Source organism: Planococcus citri, chromosome 4 (genome assembly GCF_950023065.1).
Source record: "Planococcus citri chromosome 4, ihPlaCitr1.1, whole genome shotgun sequence".
NCBI classification, from domain to species: Eukaryota; Metazoa; Arthropoda; class Insecta; order Hemiptera; family Pseudococcidae; genus Planococcus; species Planococcus citri.
Genome location: NC_088680.1, coordinates 52,136,119 through 52,156,573, shown reverse-complemented (window position 1 = coordinate 52,156,573; position 20,455 = coordinate 52,136,119). Strand labels below are relative to the sequence as shown.

Sequence of the window (20,455 nt, the reverse complement as noted above, 5' to 3'; positions counted from 1 at the left end):
CGCGCCGGGGATTCACGGTTTACTAAAATTCGCCTTCGCCGCGGCGCGCCGCCGTACAACGCAAGCGCGTCCATATTGTACCGAACACCGTGAAAATTGCACGTACTCGTACTACTACTACTACTACTACTACTACTACAACTGCTACAACAACTGTGAACTGTGTACGTAAGGCTGTACAGTGTACATCGCCGATATATATGCATGTAATAATAAACAATACTTTCGTTTAAATTATCATTTTGCGAATGCCCCCCTTATGTTTTCTCATATTTTTTTCCTCCTCTGACTTCATTTTCTTCTGCTGTGTGGTTTCGGTTTTGGCAACAGTATTGCTCGCAAACGATGAAGTCGTTCACCAATTTAACATTAGTACGTTCCCGGCTCTCTTATTACCGCTCCGGCTTTTGCTCCAGTTCATAAATTTCACGTTTTTTCTGGTTTTCGCCCGCGTTGTCAACGGTATAGGTAAAGGTATCCCTGTAGTGTCATTGCCGGTAGTTTACCTGCGCCGCCATACAAGTATACAATGCTGCATTTAAGCCCTGGTACGGTATTGTACTAGGATAGGTACTGTACAAGGACAACCGACCGACGTAGTTGCTTTCGTCTTGTCAAGATTCTCGTCTGTATGCAAAAATGGGTCACATTGTTGCTTCATGCGAGACCAACATCGATTACGACGATCCTGAATGATTCGAACATGCAATGCAACTTTTGTGCAGGGTGTTTCGGTGGTGGTTCCGTAGTTCAGAGTAATCCTGCAGCTGGTAAAGTGGTTAAATTAATTACTAGTGTGTGAATTGGTTTGCCGAATCTGGAAACTGAAGGGGTAAAGAAGCAAAACGCCAATGTGATTTCTTGAGGGTGGCTTAAGTCAATCAAAATTTTTCTGCTTCGAATCGTCAATAATGAAACAAAAAGCAATGTTACGAATACTTTCTATACCATTTTTCGAAAAGCAGGGTAGGTCAGGTATCTACCTGATAAAATTTACAAATCAAAATGTTGGATCTTTCAGAAATTTCAGAAGAGTCTGGAGCATACAGTATCTCAAAGACTCAATCTATGATTATTCTAGAACGTAATTCTGAACAAATTTTACACATTTTATTGAAAAAAAAAAATCGCCAAAAACAAATTTCATTTGGCCCCGTTTATAAAAAAATAAAACCACATTAAACATCAATATTGTTCATTTTAAAACAACATGAAAATTAGATTTTTTTTCAATGAACTTTGTGAAATCAAATACGAATTTCTAGAATTAATTCACTTTATTCAATATTTATTTCAGATTTTCACTTTTTAGACATTCCCAAGACACTCTAGATAACCAGATCCTTAGGTAAATTTTTCTGTCCACTCAACGGTCCGTCATTTCTCCCATGTCGGTCATAATACCAGAAGTACCTCAATTGGACTTTCAACTTTCAATCATTTCGTTTCAAAATTTAAAAATATTTAGAAGAAAAAATTTTGCAAAACAACAGCAATTTTTGTAAATCAACAAAAAAAATTTGCATTTCCAAAATAGAAACAATATTTTGGAATAAAATGGTACACTAAATATACAAAATTAATTTCAGAAATAAATAATGCTGGGATATAGATTTTAGTGCTTAAACTGAACTTATGAGAGAAAGTTTCAGAAATTGCAAAAAAAAACTCGAGCTTCCACTCAACATTTAAGTTAAACTTTCACGCAACAATGAAATGTTTTCAATTTTTCAAAATTTGAAATCATCATAAAATTTAATTTTATAAAACTTGAATAATCATCCTGCTTTAAATCAAAATACATAAATTTGATACTCGTAAAATACATACATACCTGTTTTGAAATTTTAGTAATATTTCGCAAAAATTGCATCTTATTGAAAAAATGTATAAAGTAGCATAAAAACTACAAAATCGTCATGAAAACTGGCAAAAATTGATTAAAATAGGTACCCAGATAAAATTTTAATAAAAATGAAGGAAAACTTTATAAAAATTTGTTCAAGATGTTGTAAAAATTCGTTAAAACGACATTAAAAACAATTCAAGGCCCCTAAAAGATGACGAAACGTCGCAAAATTTGAGCAAAATCTTGAAAAAAAAACACCTACTTGTACATTAGGTATTGAAAATCGTCATCAGAAATTGATCAAATAACTATTATCAAAATTTGAATGAAAATTCGTCAAAATTGCTTCAAGCAGGTATCTGAACTCTGAACAATTGTTAAACTGATCACATTTGTTATGGAAAACTGTCATAAAAAAAGGAAAAAACAACAAAATTATTGAGAAAGTTTTCAAAAATGATGGAAAATTTTCTGAAACGTTGAAAATGACTGAAAGTAAACGAAATTTTTATCAAATCTTATCCAATGGGACTGCAATTTATCAAAAAGTACTAAAATCATCAAAAAACTGCAAACTTGGCATCAAATTACAGAAAACATCAAAAAAGAACAAACTTTATGCAAAATTGAGCAAAATTAAGCTAAAGTTGTAGAAACACCATCAAGACGAGTAGACGAGTGAAAGTGACATGACATAATCATTAGAAAACGACAAAAATTTGATGTAAAATCGTAAATTTTTCAAAAAATACTTACGAAAGATTGGTCAATTTTTATCCAAATAAAATGAAAATTTACAAAAATGACGAAGTGAGTATCATGAAAAAACATTAAAATGAGCATAAAATCACTGAAAATGGTAAAAAATTGATAAAATTCTAACAAAATTTTGGAATATGATTGAAACTTACGAAAGTGATATTAAAGTGATGACCAAGAACGTCTAAGAGTTGATGTTACGTCACAAAATGTTGCCAAAAATTGCCAAAATTTCAAAAAAATGATCAAATAATTTACTCAAAATGGAACAATTTTGCAAAAAAAAAAAACAACTTTGGCATAAGTAAATCATCGAAAATTGATAAAAATTTATGAAATTTCAGTAAAACTGCGCAAAATTTTGCAAAAATTACGTTTAAAAAAACTGTTAAAACTTGTGAAAATGACATTAAGTGTAACAATTGAACTTGAAGACGATTAAAAATTGATGTAACGATGCAAAATTGAAGTAAAACCTTGTAGAAACGCCTACAATTTCAAAAAGTTGATCAAATTTTATCAAAATGAAATAAAACTTTGCAAAAAATGACAACATAGTGTAAAAACACTGTAAAATTGGTTTAATGTCACCAAAAATAACCAAAAATTGATGACCAAAAATTGATAAAACTTTACAAAACTTGAGAAAAACCTCGTCAAAAAGCCTGAAATTTCAAAATTTCATCAAATTTCATCATTTATTGGATAAACGTTTTGCAAGGTGAAGATATACCTAATGCAAAAAAATTGTAAAATTGACACAAAATCATAAAAATTGCCAATTATGAGAAAATTTCAGCAAAACAGTGCAAAGTTTTGCTAAAGTTACATAAACTGTTAAAACTTGCGAAAACGCCATCATAAGAATTGAAAACGACTGAAAATTGATATACCCAACAAGCCAACATTGTAAAATTTGAGTAAAACTTTTCAAAAAATAGGGAAAATACCGAAAAAATTATTAATAATCACCAAAACCTGATCAGATTTTCTCTAATTGGAATGAAAGGAACGAAACTTGAGAATTTGCAAAAATTCATGAAACGTAGTTGAAATTCATAAAAACGATATTATACGCAATCAATTGAAAACAACTGAAAGTAGGTAAAATATGAGATCAGAAATTGAGAGAAAAAAATTAAGATTCTCCAACTAACATTATTTTTCAAAAACTACCCTTAATTAATGTCCATAATATCATAAAGTGAAAATAAATCGTGGTCTACGATACTTAATAGGAAAGTTGAAACAGGTACATATTTTCATTTCCAGCCACCATCAATCGCGGTTTCTAGCATTACAATCCACAAACTACTAACTCAAGAGTAAAGGCGCATATACGCAAAGATCCTCTTTCCTCCAGCATTAATTCTTTCATTAGCATTTTTTTTCTTTCTGTATCGACTGTATCTCATTATCATCAATTCATCACATTTTCATCAAAAGTGAAATTCTTCATGATACCTAGATCATCTCAATAGAAGCTATTCAAGTCTTTTCCCTGGAAAATACCTTATGGAATGCGAAAGGGATTTGAAGATACACAAATGCTCAAGTAAACATTTCCAATCAGATGTGTACTACATAATGACGAGGCGAACGTTACGCCTAATTCGAGAAATTTGCGATCGAAATTGATCAAAATTTTGAATTACGAAGTGTAAGCAAATAAAATCCCACTTCATGGGGTGGTTTCTTAATCCATTAATCCATCTTTGTTCTAAAATTACCTACCAAAAAAGTACCAAGGTAGGTAGGTACCTATGTATGTAGTTGAAAAAAAATTCTAAAATGAAGAAGTAATCACTTACCATATTTAGCCAGTTTTTCGATCGACAGCATTAGCAGCATTTCATTTCGTACGCTTATGCAACAATGGCAATCCGATTACGGGCATTTATCCATTTTTTGAAATGTGAGCAAGAAAGGAGCAATTCTAAAAAAAAAGAAATCAAAATTAATCAACGGATCGCACTGGACACAAAACGTATCATTTTATTCAAGTATAAATTACTTCAAATTATTTAAAATCGATCACCAATGCAACCAGATTACATTTCACACCTTACCCCCACACATTGCAGGCACTTCATTGAAAAAAAATCCTGACCTTATTCCCAAACACGCAGATAATTCAAAAAATCAACTCGTAAGCAAACCATGTCCACCAATAATTTCAGCCTACACAGTCAAAAACTAACCCAAAAAAAGCTCTCGTTTAAATCTCAGCCTTTCGTTGACATTTATATCCCAGCAATAATTGTATTTTCCCTTGTCAACCGGAATAAGGCAGTCCAACGTGTGGAAAAAGGGTAAAACTATAACGAATGCTGAGCGATAGATAACTGCACGCCGAGTAGGTATTTCGAATACGTGAAAATTTCTACAACGTTTTCACCAAAACTGGTATTACGTTAAGAGCCGAAATCTCGATACAAAACTTGGAAAATTTCGTTTAAAAGAGGAAAAAAAAAGAGAGAACGAAATTTCATTTTTATTAGTTTTACGAAAGGCAAGTTTTCCAAGGTTCAGCAGTACGAGTACATATAAAAAGCATATGGCTATATAACTGTAAGTTTCCTCTATTCGATGTCGGCTATTTATTCCCTACAGCTTTTATACCTACACGTAGGTACATTATACAAAGGTGGCGAGCAACTGTATATAAGGTACCATCGTAATTATTCTCTTTTGACCACGCGCATATAAAAACACACTATTATATAGGTGAGTGAGGTACGAAAAGATTTCTTGGCTCACATACATTTTGCTTTTGCCTTTATACAGAAACCATGTACTACATGTATAATTTCGTAATAGCTTTTTCCAACAGTTTGCTCGAAATGAATGGAACCTAATTTTGTAATAAAACTGCTGGCGTATAATTTTCGTTGTACTGCATTCGCCATCGTATAATCTTATTCTCTAGGTACATCTATAGGTAGTCGTAGTTGCTGAATATCATTATGAGAAATCACTCTCTCGTAATGAAACGTATTACACGTTATCTATCGGTAACCTAACTTCAGTTTCTCAGACTCCTTGTGTTGTCTGATTATGTGGAATTTTTCACTCACACCGACGTATGAATGAACTAACGACGAAAGTTACCTACTTACTTTGGTTGATGTTTTACGCAGAGCAGCAGCCAGGAGATACGACAATACATTTTGAAGCATCTTCTGCAACTATACTATGTCATATTATCGTCGTGAAAAGCTCAATAAACTCAATTCATTGAAATACTTTTCGAGCCTGGAACAGAATCACAGTCGAGTTCAAATACCCACATTCTACCATAAAGAAAAAGTCTCAGTAGTTTTCGAACAACAATAAAACTCGATGCTTGAAACGAACCATGTAGGAATTAAAAAGTAACTTAGGGTTTAAGATTACACGTGAACGTTTCTCTTGCCAAATTTCATTCCGGCGGCGTAAGTTGAGGGAGAGGAAGAGCTAAAGCACCAATCGCGACAGTTCTACTTACCATTTAATTATTGTGTCTGTCAAGTCAAAACTGAAATTCACGAACTTGAAACACTGCGAGTTTGGAAGATTGCCAATTATTTAAACATTTTCATAAACCGTAATTCTTCTCTGAAACATTGTGATTTTAACGCTCGTGAGATACGCGAGTATTGCAGAATTCGAATCTCGAACAACTGGTACAGTTCTGAAAAACGAGAAATGAACTGATGAACAAAGGAATGAAACTTACACAACACAGGTATCTCAACAGATTGGATGAAGGTGTTTTTTGAAATATTACTCATTATATCGACGATTTCGACGAATCACAAGATTATCAGCATGAATACAATGAACTCCAATCACAAAATTCAACAATAGTACCGAGAAATTCAAGTTTTGCGACGAACAATGATGAATGAATGAACAAGAGCAATCAAAATTCTGACTCCTGAGAATGATTGATTATGATAAATAATCCAGAATTCCAAGAATTCCTCCAGACAAAAAAAAATCGCAATGTGCAAATTCAGTGTTGTCAATTGGTCTTTACAAAAAATACTGTGTGAAAAAATTTTTGTTGATGGCCTTTTTTTCAGAACTTCAGCAGATCATTTTGAATAAGAATTGAGAAATGGTTTAGTGATGGTTTTGAATTATTTTTCTTTCTTACTGGATAAGAAATGAAAAAAAGTATGAAAACAGTGAAGCATTTAGTCTTCACTTTGGCGAATTTTCAAATTCAATCATTTTTTATGCCAAAATTATGGAAAAATGTGACTCGACTCAGAACTCAATCTACGATCTCCAACTCAATTGATAATTGAATATTAATGAAAATAGATTCATATTGAGATTGAAAATAATTTTTCAATAAAAAACACATGCACAACGAAAATGATCGAGTAAACTGGACGAAGAAGAGGTTGAAACGGGCAGCTCGATCTCCCAAAATTGACGGTATACGATCTTGAAAAATTCAAAACATTCTAGTCCAAATGAAGAATACACATCTGAAACCACTCATCTTCACCCTAAACTAAATCTTGTACGGTTTAATTGTTTCAAGCGACATGAATCAGCATTCAGCTTTCAAAATCATCAACTCATGTGATAGACAAGCAAAAAACTTTCCAGCTAAAAACTGTTGTTTTTCACAAAGTTATTTTGCAACTCAGCTAAAAAGCGAAACTAATTACTTCAAATCCCATTAAGTAAGCAGAACAAAAACACGCAAATTTTGCCCTGGCAGCTTTTACACATCACGTAATACATTCTCAAGTATATGGAACATTTCTTTCTCGGCGATATAAATTCTCGCATCATAATGAATTATTTAACATCTTCAGCTCTTATGAAACTTCATCTTAACCTATCTAGAAAGCATAACGATAACGTGAGTAGTTTTCGAATCAAAATATCTACCTCTTTGATTCATCTTGGTTTAAATCTCATCTAATCTTTCTCGATGAAACTATAGAGAATCAATTTCACACGTTCAATTATTACTGAAACCCTCGGTACAATCCTTCCAAACACGTTCGTTATTAAAACTTATCGAGTAAACCCTTCGCATTTTCCTTCCAAGTTCCAATCTGCGAACATGAAAGTTACATCGATATAAATCTCTTAGCTCCAATACCTTCGCGAGTTTTATTCGTTGAAATAGTAGGAATACTTCGATGAATAAAAGCTCCATTTACAAAATCGTAAACTTAAAAAGTTCATTTTATTCTTGTTTACAATTACATCGAGATGGATTTTTTTTTCTTTACATGGAAACAATAAGTAAGAAAAAAAAGGGGCGTATAATACAAAAAAAAATGATTTAAATAATAATCATACAAATTTTTTTATACACAAATGAAAATAATGTTCAAGAGGAAAAACTCAAATTCACCGGGCGAGGAACCGTTATTGATAAAAAAAACAAGGCATCGCTTTAAAAAACGAATCCAATAAGATGAGAGACGACTTTGAAGAATCAAACGTAACATTTCCAAACATAGGTTTTTCAACGGTTAAGCGTATTTCATTATTATCGCACACTTTTTTCAACTAAGTTACAATACCACAAACTTAGACAAACAAGTTTCTGTTCTTTTGTTTTTGCAGCATACATCGATACGAGTACCTTTCGACAAGCCCACGAAATTACATACAACCATTACGTAAATGAAGTTCGTGTCTTACAAGGGAAGGTCCAGAAATACCCCTTCTCCCATTCGAACGACATTATGCCAGCATAGAATACTCGGAGAGATAATTTACACTTTATATTTGATTTTTCTAAAACGTGCCTAATTCAAAAATTGAAAGGGCGAGAGTTTATGAACTACCAAAAACCAAATTTTTGATCATAATTTCTGGTTCAGCTTTTTGAGGCGAACAAAAAAGGTTATTTTACAAAGTGGCCTTCTCAAAATAACATTTTTTGCTCGTCTCGAAAAGTTACACCAGAAATTGTGGTCAGAAATTCAAAATTTTGGGAACCTTCTCCTGGAATTTTCAAAGTGGACACATTTCAAAAATATCGAGAATCAAGCGCAGATTGCCCCTTCGAGTCACTACATCGTTCAAATCAGCGGAGAGAACTTCTTGACCTTCCCTTGTCAGCTACTGGATTTCTACTCTCACGAAATAATAATAAAAAGATGAAAAAACAGCGGTTTAAAAAATGTTATAAAAAATATTTCGCAGAATATTATTATTTGAATGAGCCGAATAAGTGAAAGAACTAGTATCGATTCACTTTACAAGACACGAACTTCCCTTCTTTAATTTAATTCTACGTACGAAATGTATCAAAAAAATATTTCATTTGAACAAGAATCACAACGAGCGACGAGGCTTCTTTCAAGACGACACTAAACAAATCAGGCGTGAATATTCTGACACGTTTTATCGTTGCTTTTTATCGCGTTGTCAATACGATCGATTAAAAAAAAAAAAATGGGGTAATAAAAAAAAAGAAAAAGAAAAACGAAACAAAACACATGTAAAATAACAATGAAACGTTTCAACAATATTTTTCAAACATTAACTATTATATAACGAGAAAAAACCTTCTTTCTTTTTTCAACTTTAAAATTCTTCCAAACGTGACATAGTATACGTTAATTTTAGTACTTTCTTATCACAGATAATTTTACACAACAAATATATAAAAATTCTGTACAATACTTTTTCGTATTACAATACAAAATAAAAAGGGTATAGTATTTCTACGCAAAGGAAAAAAAATTTAATAATAAAACACGCGACAAACGAAAAAATAATAAATGCTAAAATCTGAAAAAAAATCATCGTTTATCTGGTGTATTAAAAAATGAAAAAAAAAATCAACACCTATGCTATTGCGTAAATTAACAGTGTACAACAAGGTAGTAAAAAACGTTCCTCTCCCGTTCTATAAGGAACACACCCGATACAACTTCTGCATCGGCGGGTTCGAATTATATACGTAGTTCAATAATAATATTAACTCGTATAAGCTTCGTAGGGGGAAAATACATTGAGAAAAAATAGCGATGCCAGTTTTGTAGGTAATTTGATAAATTAACTTTTTTTCCGGTTGTATTTCCCTATCAATTTTTATTCGTTTTCTTAAATAGATTATTATTACGTATATGCTCGTCGCTTCCATGGTACATACGTTGGGGCCAGCTCAGTTTAATATACATCTCCGTAGTCTAGATCTCCGATATTGATACGATCAGGAGCAGCGGTTACGTTGAATCCTAGTAACGCGTTATCTACTCGCATTGTTGCCTTTTTCTTTCCTTTTTTCACCTTTCCCTGTAACAAGCAGAACAAAACAGAAAACAATTCTTTAGAATACCAGTCACGTGAAGGTTCGTTACGTTTGAAAACCCGCAAAAGCAAACCCATGACGAGGTTCGTACGAGACTAAAAAATATTCATTTCGTAGAACCAATCGCGACCGAAAAAATCTAACAGTTATACGCCTAGAATGCGGTAAGATGGCACGCGTACGAGATGAATTTGCCAATACGCGATGATGAGAACTTGGCAGACGATCATTTCGTTAATTTGAACGACGATACGTCTTCGCAAGTAGAGATAATTAGAATAGCCGTAAACGGGAAGTTAGTATAGGCGATTTTTAAAATTCCACCCTACAAAAAAATTTACAAACCTTTACTTCGGTAAATTCCATAGAATTTTGCTTACTAGCTGGCTGTTTAGTGGATGTAGTTTTACTAGCGGACGAGCCGTTTTCGTCGGGTTTCTTTTTAGCTTTCTTGGCACCGGCGCTGGCCGACGATGAGACTGTCGTCGTAAACGAGGTGCTTGACATTATCATCGAACCCGAAGATCCGGATACCAGCACCGAACGTCTTTCTAGAAACTGTTTGACGAAGCTCTTCGCTTCTTTTCCATCGCCCAGGTAATCGGTCACGTATTCCATGACATCGCTGGGTGATTCGACGTCGCGTAAGAACGTGATGAAGGTCGGAACTGGAAGAAAAAAATAAAATTGGGATTAAAATAATATCAACGAAGAAGTACGAGGTGGAAGAAAGGTGCTAATTATTTTTCGTCCTCTCCTCTTTTATTCATTCAGATATAAAAACAAAATCCTTCAATGACACGTGCAAAGAGGAAGCTCACACCACATTTTTCCTCTCATCCACCATTAATCTAGATCTGATTTTCAACTCACCATCCACAGCCGGCTTGAGAGCGGTAAGCGCTTTAATTCCCCATTTAGATAATTCATCGTTTTTGGTAGCAACGGTAATCGCAGGTGCAGCTTTCTTAACGTCTTCTTTTTTCGGCTTGGTTTTTGAAACATTCGCCGACGCGGCCGTTGCTTTTTGCGTAGACGAATTAATACTATTAGTTGCAGATCGGTTAGTATTAGAGGTACTGGCAGTGTTGGATTTCGCCCCAACGGTATTCGACGCAATATTCGAAGCAGCGCGCGATGGTTCATTCCACGCTTTCGAAGGTACCGATTGCTCACTTCGACTATTGGCTAGACCTACATTAAAAGAAAATAAATGAAAACGAGTGAAAAATGAAATTGGCGCAGATTCACCTCGATCATTGACTCGAACAAACCTGTTGGAGCTGGTGAGGAAGGTGATGCCCAAGTGGGTGAATTTTTCCAAGGCACAGATTGCGAATTCCAGATATTACCGGTGGCATTTTCTTTAGCAGCGAGAGCCGCCGCAGCTGCGGCTTGTTGCTGCTGTAATAATCGTTCGGCTTTCTCACGTTCGATTTGCTGCACATACGAACGCAAAAATTAACACATTTCGTTTCATCGTCGATCTCGATTTCGATAAAAATTTAAAAAACATTACTTTAGCCAATTGCTTTTGCTCTTCAGCTTGAATTTCGGCGAGAGATTTGACCTTTGGTACTTGCTTCTGGTCAGCCCAGGCGCTAACGGGAGCTTTCTCCTTCTTTTTCTTTTCCTAACAGAAAGAAAAATTCAATTATTCAAGAATTTGCGAGCGAACATCTGCACCAATCGCGTTACCAACCTTTTTCTCGGGTTCGCCGCTTTTTTGATTTTGTTGCGTAGGAACCGAGGGAGTGGATTTAGATTTGGAAATCTGCTTATTACCAGTCTGTTCAGTCGAGCGATTCGCTTCCGCGTTTTGTTTTTTATTTTCGTCGGATTGCGATTTGGCGTTTTTATTAGTTAAGGTAGTATTTTGTTTCGTTATCTTAGGCATCGAATCGATTGATCTGCTTTGATCTTGATCGTTGGTTGACGGAATGGATTTCAACGACAGTTTATTACCACCGGAAGCGTGCAATTGTTGTTCTTTCAGACGACGCAGCGATTCCGCTTGTTTACGTTGCAGTTCTTCGGTTTCTTTGCGTTTTTGTTCTTGCCTGAAGCGAAAAAAGAAATAAAATGAAAACAACGCCGAGAAAACATAAATGTAAAAGATGATAAAACTACACACAACGCTTACTTTTTCTTATCATCGTCTACTTTCTTTTTATCTTTTTCTTCGTCTTTTCTACGTTTTTCTTCTTCTTTACGACGGCGTTCTTCTTCTTTTCTTTTAGCATCCTACGATAAATGTTTCCATTATAGTTACCGCTTCGTTGCAGCGCTCGATAAAATATCACGTCACATTACCTCGACAGCCTTTTTTCTTTTCTCTTCTTCCAACTTCTTGAGTCTTTCTTCTTCTTGAGCTTGTTTCAAACGTTTCTCCTCCTCTTTTTGTTTCTTTTCTTCTAATTTTTTCTTTTTCTCTTCGGCATTTTTTCGAAGCTCTTCTTGCTGCAGTCTTTCTTCTTGTTTTCTAAACGACGAAAAAAAATCGATTAGAATTTGAAACTGACAATCGCCACCATAATATGAAAAAAACGAAGACAACTACGAAGGTTGCTACAAACACACCCTACTCTTTTAAAAAATTTGATACTAACTTCATTTCTATTAGTTTTGCGGTATCAATATCTTTCCTAAGATCTTCTTGCTTTTTATCTTTCATCAATGATTCCTGAAACAAAATCGAGGATAATTAATCGTAGAAATCATACAAGCAAAATTAGTCAAGACCAATTCGCAAAATCAGCTCACAATTATCTGTTGTTCGGTTTTCATCGGAGGGATTCCTTCAGCAGGCCATAGTCCGTTATTAACTGTAGTATTCGCAGGTCCAATACGTCCCACTTGCGACAACCAGTGTTGTGGATTGAAAGCGTTATTATTATTCAATAATGGTGCAGCCGATGGCATAGTCGAAGTACTAGGTCCCCAAACAGAATCAACCTAAGAGACAAATTTTCAAAATTTAAAATACAGAATGTTTCATAAGAAACACACAAGGCTCAGGAGCTTTTCTTACCTTGGCTGGTTTCTCAGTCGAGACTCCCAGTTGCTTAAGTAAGTTATGAATTGGATTATTAGGCTGAGTATCTTCGTTAACCGCATTCTGAGCCGTCATCGATTGTGAAACTGAGTTCGACGATAAAGGTACTTGTTGGACGTTTCCGCCTTGAGGTTGAACCACCGAATTCTGATTAGAATTTTGCAAATTCATCTTCACGACAAGTTGTTGTAAAGGGTCTAACTGATGCAGTAAGTTTGTCGGCAATCTATCTTGTTTGATTTCCTGTACAATAAATAGAAAAAAATCGAAATCAATGAAGTAATCAAAACCTTTCAGACAGAATCTCGTTGAATCCATCAACGAACCTGATTAGCTTGCGATTGAACCTGATGTTTTTGCTGTTGTTGTTGCTGATGCTGATGTTGAAATTGCTGCAAGTGTAATTGTTGTTGTAAAACATGGTTTTGATTTTGCTGTTGTTGTTGTTGTTGCTGCTGCTGTTGTTGTTGATGCTGCTGCTGCTGTTGCTGTTGTTGTTGCTGTTGCTGCTGCTGTTGCATTTGAGAAAGTAACACTACTAAAGCTGGATTGCTATTGGGAACATTTTGCTGCATTTGCGGATGCACGTAGTTAGGAATCAACGGTACAGAAGGTTGAGGGGCGGAGACTTGCGGTATTGCAGCGGAACTCACGTCCGGATTATTATAAACGTGTTGCACGATGAGCTGAAAAATAAACTATTAAAATATCCATCTCGTCTCGTAGGGTAGAAAATTCCAATACAATAATAACATACCCTTTGCTGCTCATGAGGAGTCAATGTTTTCCAACGATCAGACTGCGACAATTGACGGACAGCATTTTGGACGGCTATATCTTGCTGTTGTCTGCAAAAAAAAAAGTGGTTCGGTGAATTTCGATCTTTCATCACGAACTAGCCGCAGGAGATGATTCGAAGTCCATCTTACCGAGCGATAAGGGTACGGAATTGAAGCTGTTGCTGGTAGAATAGTAAATCATCTTGTGGCATGTTCATTGAAGGGGCAGCAGTTGCCGCTGGAGGAGGTTGGCGGTAATTCTGAAATCGAATAAATTACATACTCAATCAATACCATTCTTATTCAATCGTCAATCCGTTTTCATTCTTGAAATTAACAAAATCAACTATCATGTTGGTTCACTTACGCTAAGATTCTGCAAAGTGATGATATCGAACGGTGAACCATTATATAAAACGACAAGCTCATGAAGGGAATAATAGTGACTTTCACACGCTCTTCGGACCATCAAAGTTTTATCGTGGAAATACCCTAATCTGTACCATTCTGCCATTTCGATGCTCGAAAATGGACCTGAATATCAACACGATGAATTATTTCGTCCATTGATTGATCGAGAAAAGTACATAATAGCCGATCACATACCTTGCACAACACCTTGAGGATCTCTGTAGAACCATTTGTTGATATTCTCGAGTCTTTTTAACGCGTCGACGTTTCCTTCTTCTTCCATAATTTTAGATACAACGTCGACCACAATACCATCCATTTCTTCTTCTTTACCTTTCATGCGCATATTTGGCGATGCCATGTTGAAACCTGTACGTATTCGAGTCATTGAAAAATATGTTTCACAACTAAATACAATACTAGCTTTCGAGGAAAATCATACCGTGTAAGGCATTAAGTGGATTAACAATGGAAGCTGATTTGCCAAGTTCGAAGTTATCTTTAGAATTCATCATTGTAATGGTATTGTTGATATCCGCCTGCGACATGAGTAATTTATTCTCTAAATTATTAACGTTCGAGTTGGGGAGATTCTGATAGTTTGAAACATTCATCGACAACATAGGATTATTTTCGTTATGATTCATGGAGAAATCTATGCATACACACAAAAAAAGAGAGGAAAATTATTTATAAAAATACACAATTTCACAAAAAGAGTTTCACTAGTGCAATCTCTACTCACTGGAATCATATCCGCTATTGGAACTATTCATCATATCGATACCATGAGACATGTCATGTTGGAGTTTCTGCGTTTGACTAGATTTATGCGGATCGACAGGCGAAGGCGGTATTTCTTTGGATGCATTTACATGATGTTGTAAAGTGGTATAAATATCAGTCGACGGAGGCGCCGGAGATTGTGACGTCATCATAGATTTAGGCATATGTTGCGATAAACTCGAAGAATTGTTCAGATTAGGCGATTCGCCACGAATCAACGAACTCGAAGCAGGAGGCGATGGAGTCGAATTCACCTTACAGGCGTCTTGATCTTTAGATTTGGCACTCTCGTTCATGGCCGGAGAATGAGATTTTTCTCTAACTGTTTTCGAACGAAAATCAACGATAAATTAATTCACTTCAATATATAAAATAGTCGAGAAACACGTCGTAGTTTCACAATTCTCATACTTTTATTTTTCTTCTGGTCATTCAAGAATTTCTGTTCTGCCCTAATTACGCGATTTTCATCCAGTCTACGATCGTCTCTTTTATTTGATATTTTATCCAAATCGTTAATAGGTTTTTCTTTTCTATCCTGCAATGAAAATATAACAAGTATCAGTACACCATTCAAATTCCCACACAGAACCACGAATATCGAAACACTAACGTGTTCTTCGTCGTCGGAATTTGATCCATGGAATGCTCCGGATGAATCAAATGAACCACCACCTTCGCTTGGACTTTCGGTAGCCCATTCCGGTAAGCTATCTTCTCTACATTCGGAATTTCTTCTATTTGGATGGCCACCCGATACGTGCATGCTGACGACACGTGACATCCATCTACGATCTTTACCTGGTTCTGGTCCATCTTGATCTTTCTCTTTTTCTCGGTCTCTTTCTCCACTTTCCCTCCAATTGGTATAGCCTACGACAGAATTACATCAAGAATTATTCAATCTGCGGATAATCGTTTTCTGACGATGATTAGGGGGGGGGGTGTCGAGTCGAGTATAAAGTTTCCATCAGAAAGTCATTTACAATCATTACCACATCATAAGTAGCAAATACAATAAAACTGAGTCATCATAGAAAACTTTTCGGGTGATGGGGGAGGGGGTGAGGGAAGGAAGGGGGGGGGCTATTCTATGCGAGTCGTAACATGTTTCGACGCATGTCCTCACACGTTTCAATCAGAAAGTATATTACAATCATTTTACCTCGTCATAAGTAGCAAATACAATACAACTAAGTCATCATTAAAAAAAAAATCAAGAAAAAAAATAATTCAGAAAAAATCATCATCATTAATAAATCAAGAGTAGCAAATACTCAAAAACTTTGATCAAGATCATCATTATTTGGTAAATAAAATTTTCTCAATTAAAAAAATTGAAAAAAGTCGTCGTATTCAGAGAAATTTGTCATCAAGAGTAGCAAATACTCAAAAATTAAAACAAATCATCATTATTCCGTAAATTAAATTTCTTCAAGTTTGAAAAATGGAAACAAGTTGACGTATTCAGAGAAATGTGTCATCAAGAGTAGCAAATACTCAAAAATTAAAACAAGGTCATCATTATTCCGCGAATGAAATTTCTTCAAGTTAGAAAAATGGAAACAAGTTGACGTATTCAGAGTAATTTGTCATCATTAATGAATCAAGAGTAGCAAATACTCAAAAACTTTGATCAAGATCATCATTATTTGGTAAATAAAATTTTCTTAATTAAAAAAATTGAGAAAAGTCGACGTATTCAGAGAAATGTGTCATCATAAATGAATCAAGGGCTACTTGCACGACTCTCATTCAAATTCTGAATCAAGTTTAACTCATCGTTTTTGACGAGTTAAACTGAGTTCAACTTCTTGACCGAGAGTCGTACAATCCGCCCCTGGAGTAGGGGAATACTCAAAAATTAAAACAAGATCATCATTATTCCGTAAATTAAATTTCTTCAAGTTAGAAAAATGAAAACAAGTTGACGTATTCAGAGAAATGTGTCATCATAAATGAATCAAGGGCTACTTGCACGACTCTCATTCAAATTCTGAATCAAGTTTAACTCATCGTTTTTGACGAGTTGAACTGAGTTCAACTTCTTGACCGAGAGTCGTACAATCCGCCCCTGGAGTAGGGGAATACTCAAAAATTAAAACAAGATCATCATTATTCCGTAAATTAAATTTCTTCAAGTTAGAAAAATGGAAACAAGTTGACGTATTCAGAGAAATGTGTCATCATAAATGAATCAAGGGCTACTTGCACGACTCTCATTCAAATTCTGAATCAAGTTTAACTCATTGTTTTTGACGAGTTAAACTGAGTTCGACTTCTTGACCGAGAGTCGTACAATCCGCCCCTGGAGTAGGGGAATACTCAAAAATTAAAACAAGATCATCATTATTCCGTAAATTAAATTTCTTCAAGTTAGAAAAATGGAAACAAGTTGACGTATTCAGAGAAATGTGTCATCATAAATGAATCAAGGGCTACTTGCACGACTCTCATTCAAATTCTGAATCGAGTTTAACTCATTGTTTTTGACGAGTTAAACTGAGTTCAACTTCTTGACCGAGAGTCGTACAATCCGCCCCTGGAGTAGGGGAATACTCAAAAATTAAAACATGATCATCATTATTCCGTAAATGAAATTTCTACAAGTTAGAAAAATGGAAACAAGTTGACGTATTCAGAGTAATTTGTCATCATTAATGAATCAAGAGTAGCAAATACTCTAAATTAGTAAAACAATCATCATTATATCACATTTAAATAATTTTCAACTTTGCAAGTAGACTTCTGGAAAGAGAAATACGAAGCAGTTTGGATTAGTGACGACGATACAAATATTCAAACTTGATTATAATAATCATACTGTAAAAATGCCTAATACTTTTTTATAATTCAATCATTTTCACAAGAGCCACGAAACATGAAACAACGTTCACAAGTTTTCAACAATTAGTAAACTTATTCAACATTGACGTCACAGTACAAGGATTTCTGACAAGATGAAGGTAAAATAAAATTAACACGCAAGTTTTAAAACACGCATCAGGTTCATTTCGTCATCATTTTTGAACATCAAGAGTAGCAAATACTCTAATAGGTAAATTCATCATGTTGCGTTGTGATATTGATATTATAATAACCACTAATAATGCTTACCTCTACCATGCCTAGTAGATCTCCAAGTATCGTCATCTTCTTTAGCAGGTCTTCTACGCCAATTTGTATCTTCTCTAGACGTAGTTGTTCTCATAGTGGAACCAAAATCTTTTCTAGGACTGGTAGATAAACCATTTTCGACATTATTAGTGTAACCATTCCAATCATTGTATTCTACGTTTCCATTACGTTCTGTCCAGTTTCGTTCGCTGGTATGACTCTGTACATGACACCGATAGAACATTAATCCATGAAATAAGATTAAAAATGATACGATATTATGGAAATGGATCGTAAACATACTTGACTTCTATCGAAAATTCTTGGTCTACCGAAGGTGGTGTTGGCATGTGAACTATCGGTATTATCTTCCGAATAATTTCTATTGTTATAATGATAGGGGCCTCTTGTGCCTCGACCTCTTCCCCTATCAACGGAAGTGCCTCGACCTCTAGCTAATCCTGGACCTCCTCCCATTGGATTTATGTTTGTCAAAGTACCAGGTACAGATTTATTTAATCCACGCAGATTTGTATCGTGAGTAGAGCTACTGTTCCATACTCGCTGTAAAATAATCGAAAACACAATCACATTATTGATCGTACACGAGCGTTGAATTATCAGTCGTCAACCAGTTCGAAAAATAACTAACCGTTTCTTCTTCAGACATTTGGATTAATGCCAAAGGTAACTGGATTTTCTCCACGTACAACCCGGAAATAGATCGTAATGGCTCCGGAGCAGCGACGGATTTATCAAATAAAGCTAACATTTCTTCTCGTCCATAACGATGTTCGGCTAACTGATATTTTGGCATTACCATTGTATTATCGTTTTCGTGTTGTGATAAGTTACGTAACCTGAGCATTCGGCAGAAAGAAATCAATTAGAGCCACGTGCTTTCAACATAGTTGCGAACATTAGACGAGAAAATACAACGAATTAACGACGGAAGAAGGTAAAAGCATCTCAACACGCGTCATCTTTACACGTTAGCAACGAATTATGTTAATTACCACGTGCAAGTAACTTTAAATCGGAAATACTTGAATAACTGCGCAAAGTTAGATGACGTTTCAAATCGTGATAACCTAAAAGCAACGCTGATAACGTTCACCAACAGCAGATAACTGCTTTAACGATTTTTTTTTCATCAACAATTCCCATTTATTCGTCTCGTTGATTGGATATTCTCTCAGTGAGAAAAACAACGGGTTAGCATTTCCATAAAATAGCCGATGTGGCACGTACCACATTCGTCGATTTAATACCGAATGGATAAGATTAGATCAAAAATCATCTTACGTCATTTTAGTTGCACGGGTATTCGATTGAAATCAAAAGCATTCGAACGAAAAATCAAATAAACGCATGTTTCAATCAAAAATGAGCAAAAATTTACCATTCAGGACCAAATTGCATCGAATCAGTCATTTTTTATGTATATTCTCAATATCACCTGAAACCGAGAGAAAACACAGATTTTAGCCAATTGAAGGTATAAGTTGATCTTACCAACTAATTAGACTACGTTTACGTATGAAAATCAAAACAAATGTAGAATACGCGCTAATCGGCACATAAGCACACACGTATCACAGCAGAATCGCTGAGATTAACAAACAAAACCGATACTGCCATGTGCGATTGGGCAAGATAGCCCAAATTGGAGAGATTTTCATCTCTCGGATCACCTTTCACCCAAATTTACATCAAACACATAGATTTACCTGTCCAATCGAATGAACAAAACTCAAATCAACGTGTACGTAAATTTACAACGTAGTAATCAATACCACCAATGAAAATCGGTGAAATTTTGAGGACGGTGTGATCTGATTTCAATTGTACGCCGATACTATTCGCGTTTACGAACTTTTAGCGATTGAAATATACGGAAAAGTGTATACGTTTTATCATACGTATGAAAAAAGATCAAATCGGTACGTATATTGTGACCGAATAAAATACCGAAATGCAAATATCGGGTTGAGATGCCCAATGGATACGCTTCACCGCACCGATCGTACACCGCGCATGCATTCGATTTTTAATAATATTTGATTAATATTACAATTACTATTTAAAGAAATTTTATTAAATTAAATACCTCGCAAAATAAATAAAATAGGACAACAAAAAACTATTTTCACACCAATATGGCAGAACAAAGATACAAGATACACAATTACACATAACACATGCCCAACTAACACACATACAAAGACAGAAAATACGTCAGTCACGTGATAGACATATTATCCAATCAGCGGAAAGTCTCAACGTGATGTTGAGTGTTGTGTTGTTGGCGCGAGGCGCGTTCGGCGTTGGCGGTTGTTGGTGGAAAATAGGGAACAAGAGGGGCAAAGCAAAGGAAGTTTTACGAGAAATAACGTATATAATTACGAAGTAAAAAT

At 35.1% G+C, this 20,455-nt stretch overlaps 1 protein-coding gene across 4 annotated transcripts; it reads right to left on the bottom strand.

Annotated features, from left to right (window-relative positions):
- Positions 1-7,786: 7,786 nt before the first annotated feature.
- Gyf (GIGYF family protein Gyf) lies at positions 7,787-20,295 on the bottom strand. 4 transcript variants are annotated; one of them, XM_065360040.1, is made up of 25 exons: positions 20,149-20,295; positions 19,441-19,497; positions 18,691-18,898; positions 18,342-18,602; positions 18,039-18,258; positions 15,535-15,794; positions 15,333-15,459; positions 14,881-15,243; positions 14,578-14,790; positions 14,331-14,504; positions 14,092-14,258; positions 13,875-13,984; positions 13,703-13,793; positions 13,272-13,631; positions 12,922-13,188; positions 12,654-12,845; positions 12,500-12,573; positions 12,204-12,372; positions 12,034-12,134; positions 11,593-11,950; positions 11,410-11,523; positions 11,165-11,330; positions 10,764-11,084; positions 10,236-10,558; positions 7,787-9,874 (listed from the first exon to the last, which is right to left on the bottom strand). In XM_065360040.1, exons 2-25 carry the CDS (start codon positions 19,470-19,472, stop codon positions 9,749-9,751), a joined length of 4,797 nt encoding a protein of 1,598 aa, XP_065216112.1. In that variant the 5' UTR covers positions 19,473-19,497; positions 20,149-20,295; the 3' UTR covers positions 7,787-9,748. The 4 variants fall into 4 exon arrangements, with proteins under 4 accessions (XP_065216112.1, XP_065216113.1, XP_065216114.1 ...); XM_065360041.1 differs by lacking the exon at positions 20,149-20,295 and adding an exon at positions 19,769-20,060; XM_065360042.1 differs by lacking the exon at positions 20,149-20,295 and having other exon boundaries at positions 19,344-19,481.
- Positions 20,296-20,455: the final 160 nt, after the last annotated feature.

Coding starts and splice junctions, on each gene's coding strand:
- Gyf (XM_065360040.1), bottom strand. CDS start 19,472: ATGACTGATTCGATGCAATTTGGTCCTGAATG. Junction 11,524..11,592: donor GCGGCGAACCCGAGAAAAAG/GTTGGTAACGCG, acceptor TCTTTCTGTTAG/GAAAAGAAAAAGAAGGAGAA. Junction 11,331..11,409: donor AGCAAAAGCAATTGGCTAAA/GTAATGTTTTTT, acceptor TCGTATGTGCAG/CAAATCGAACGTGAGAAAGC.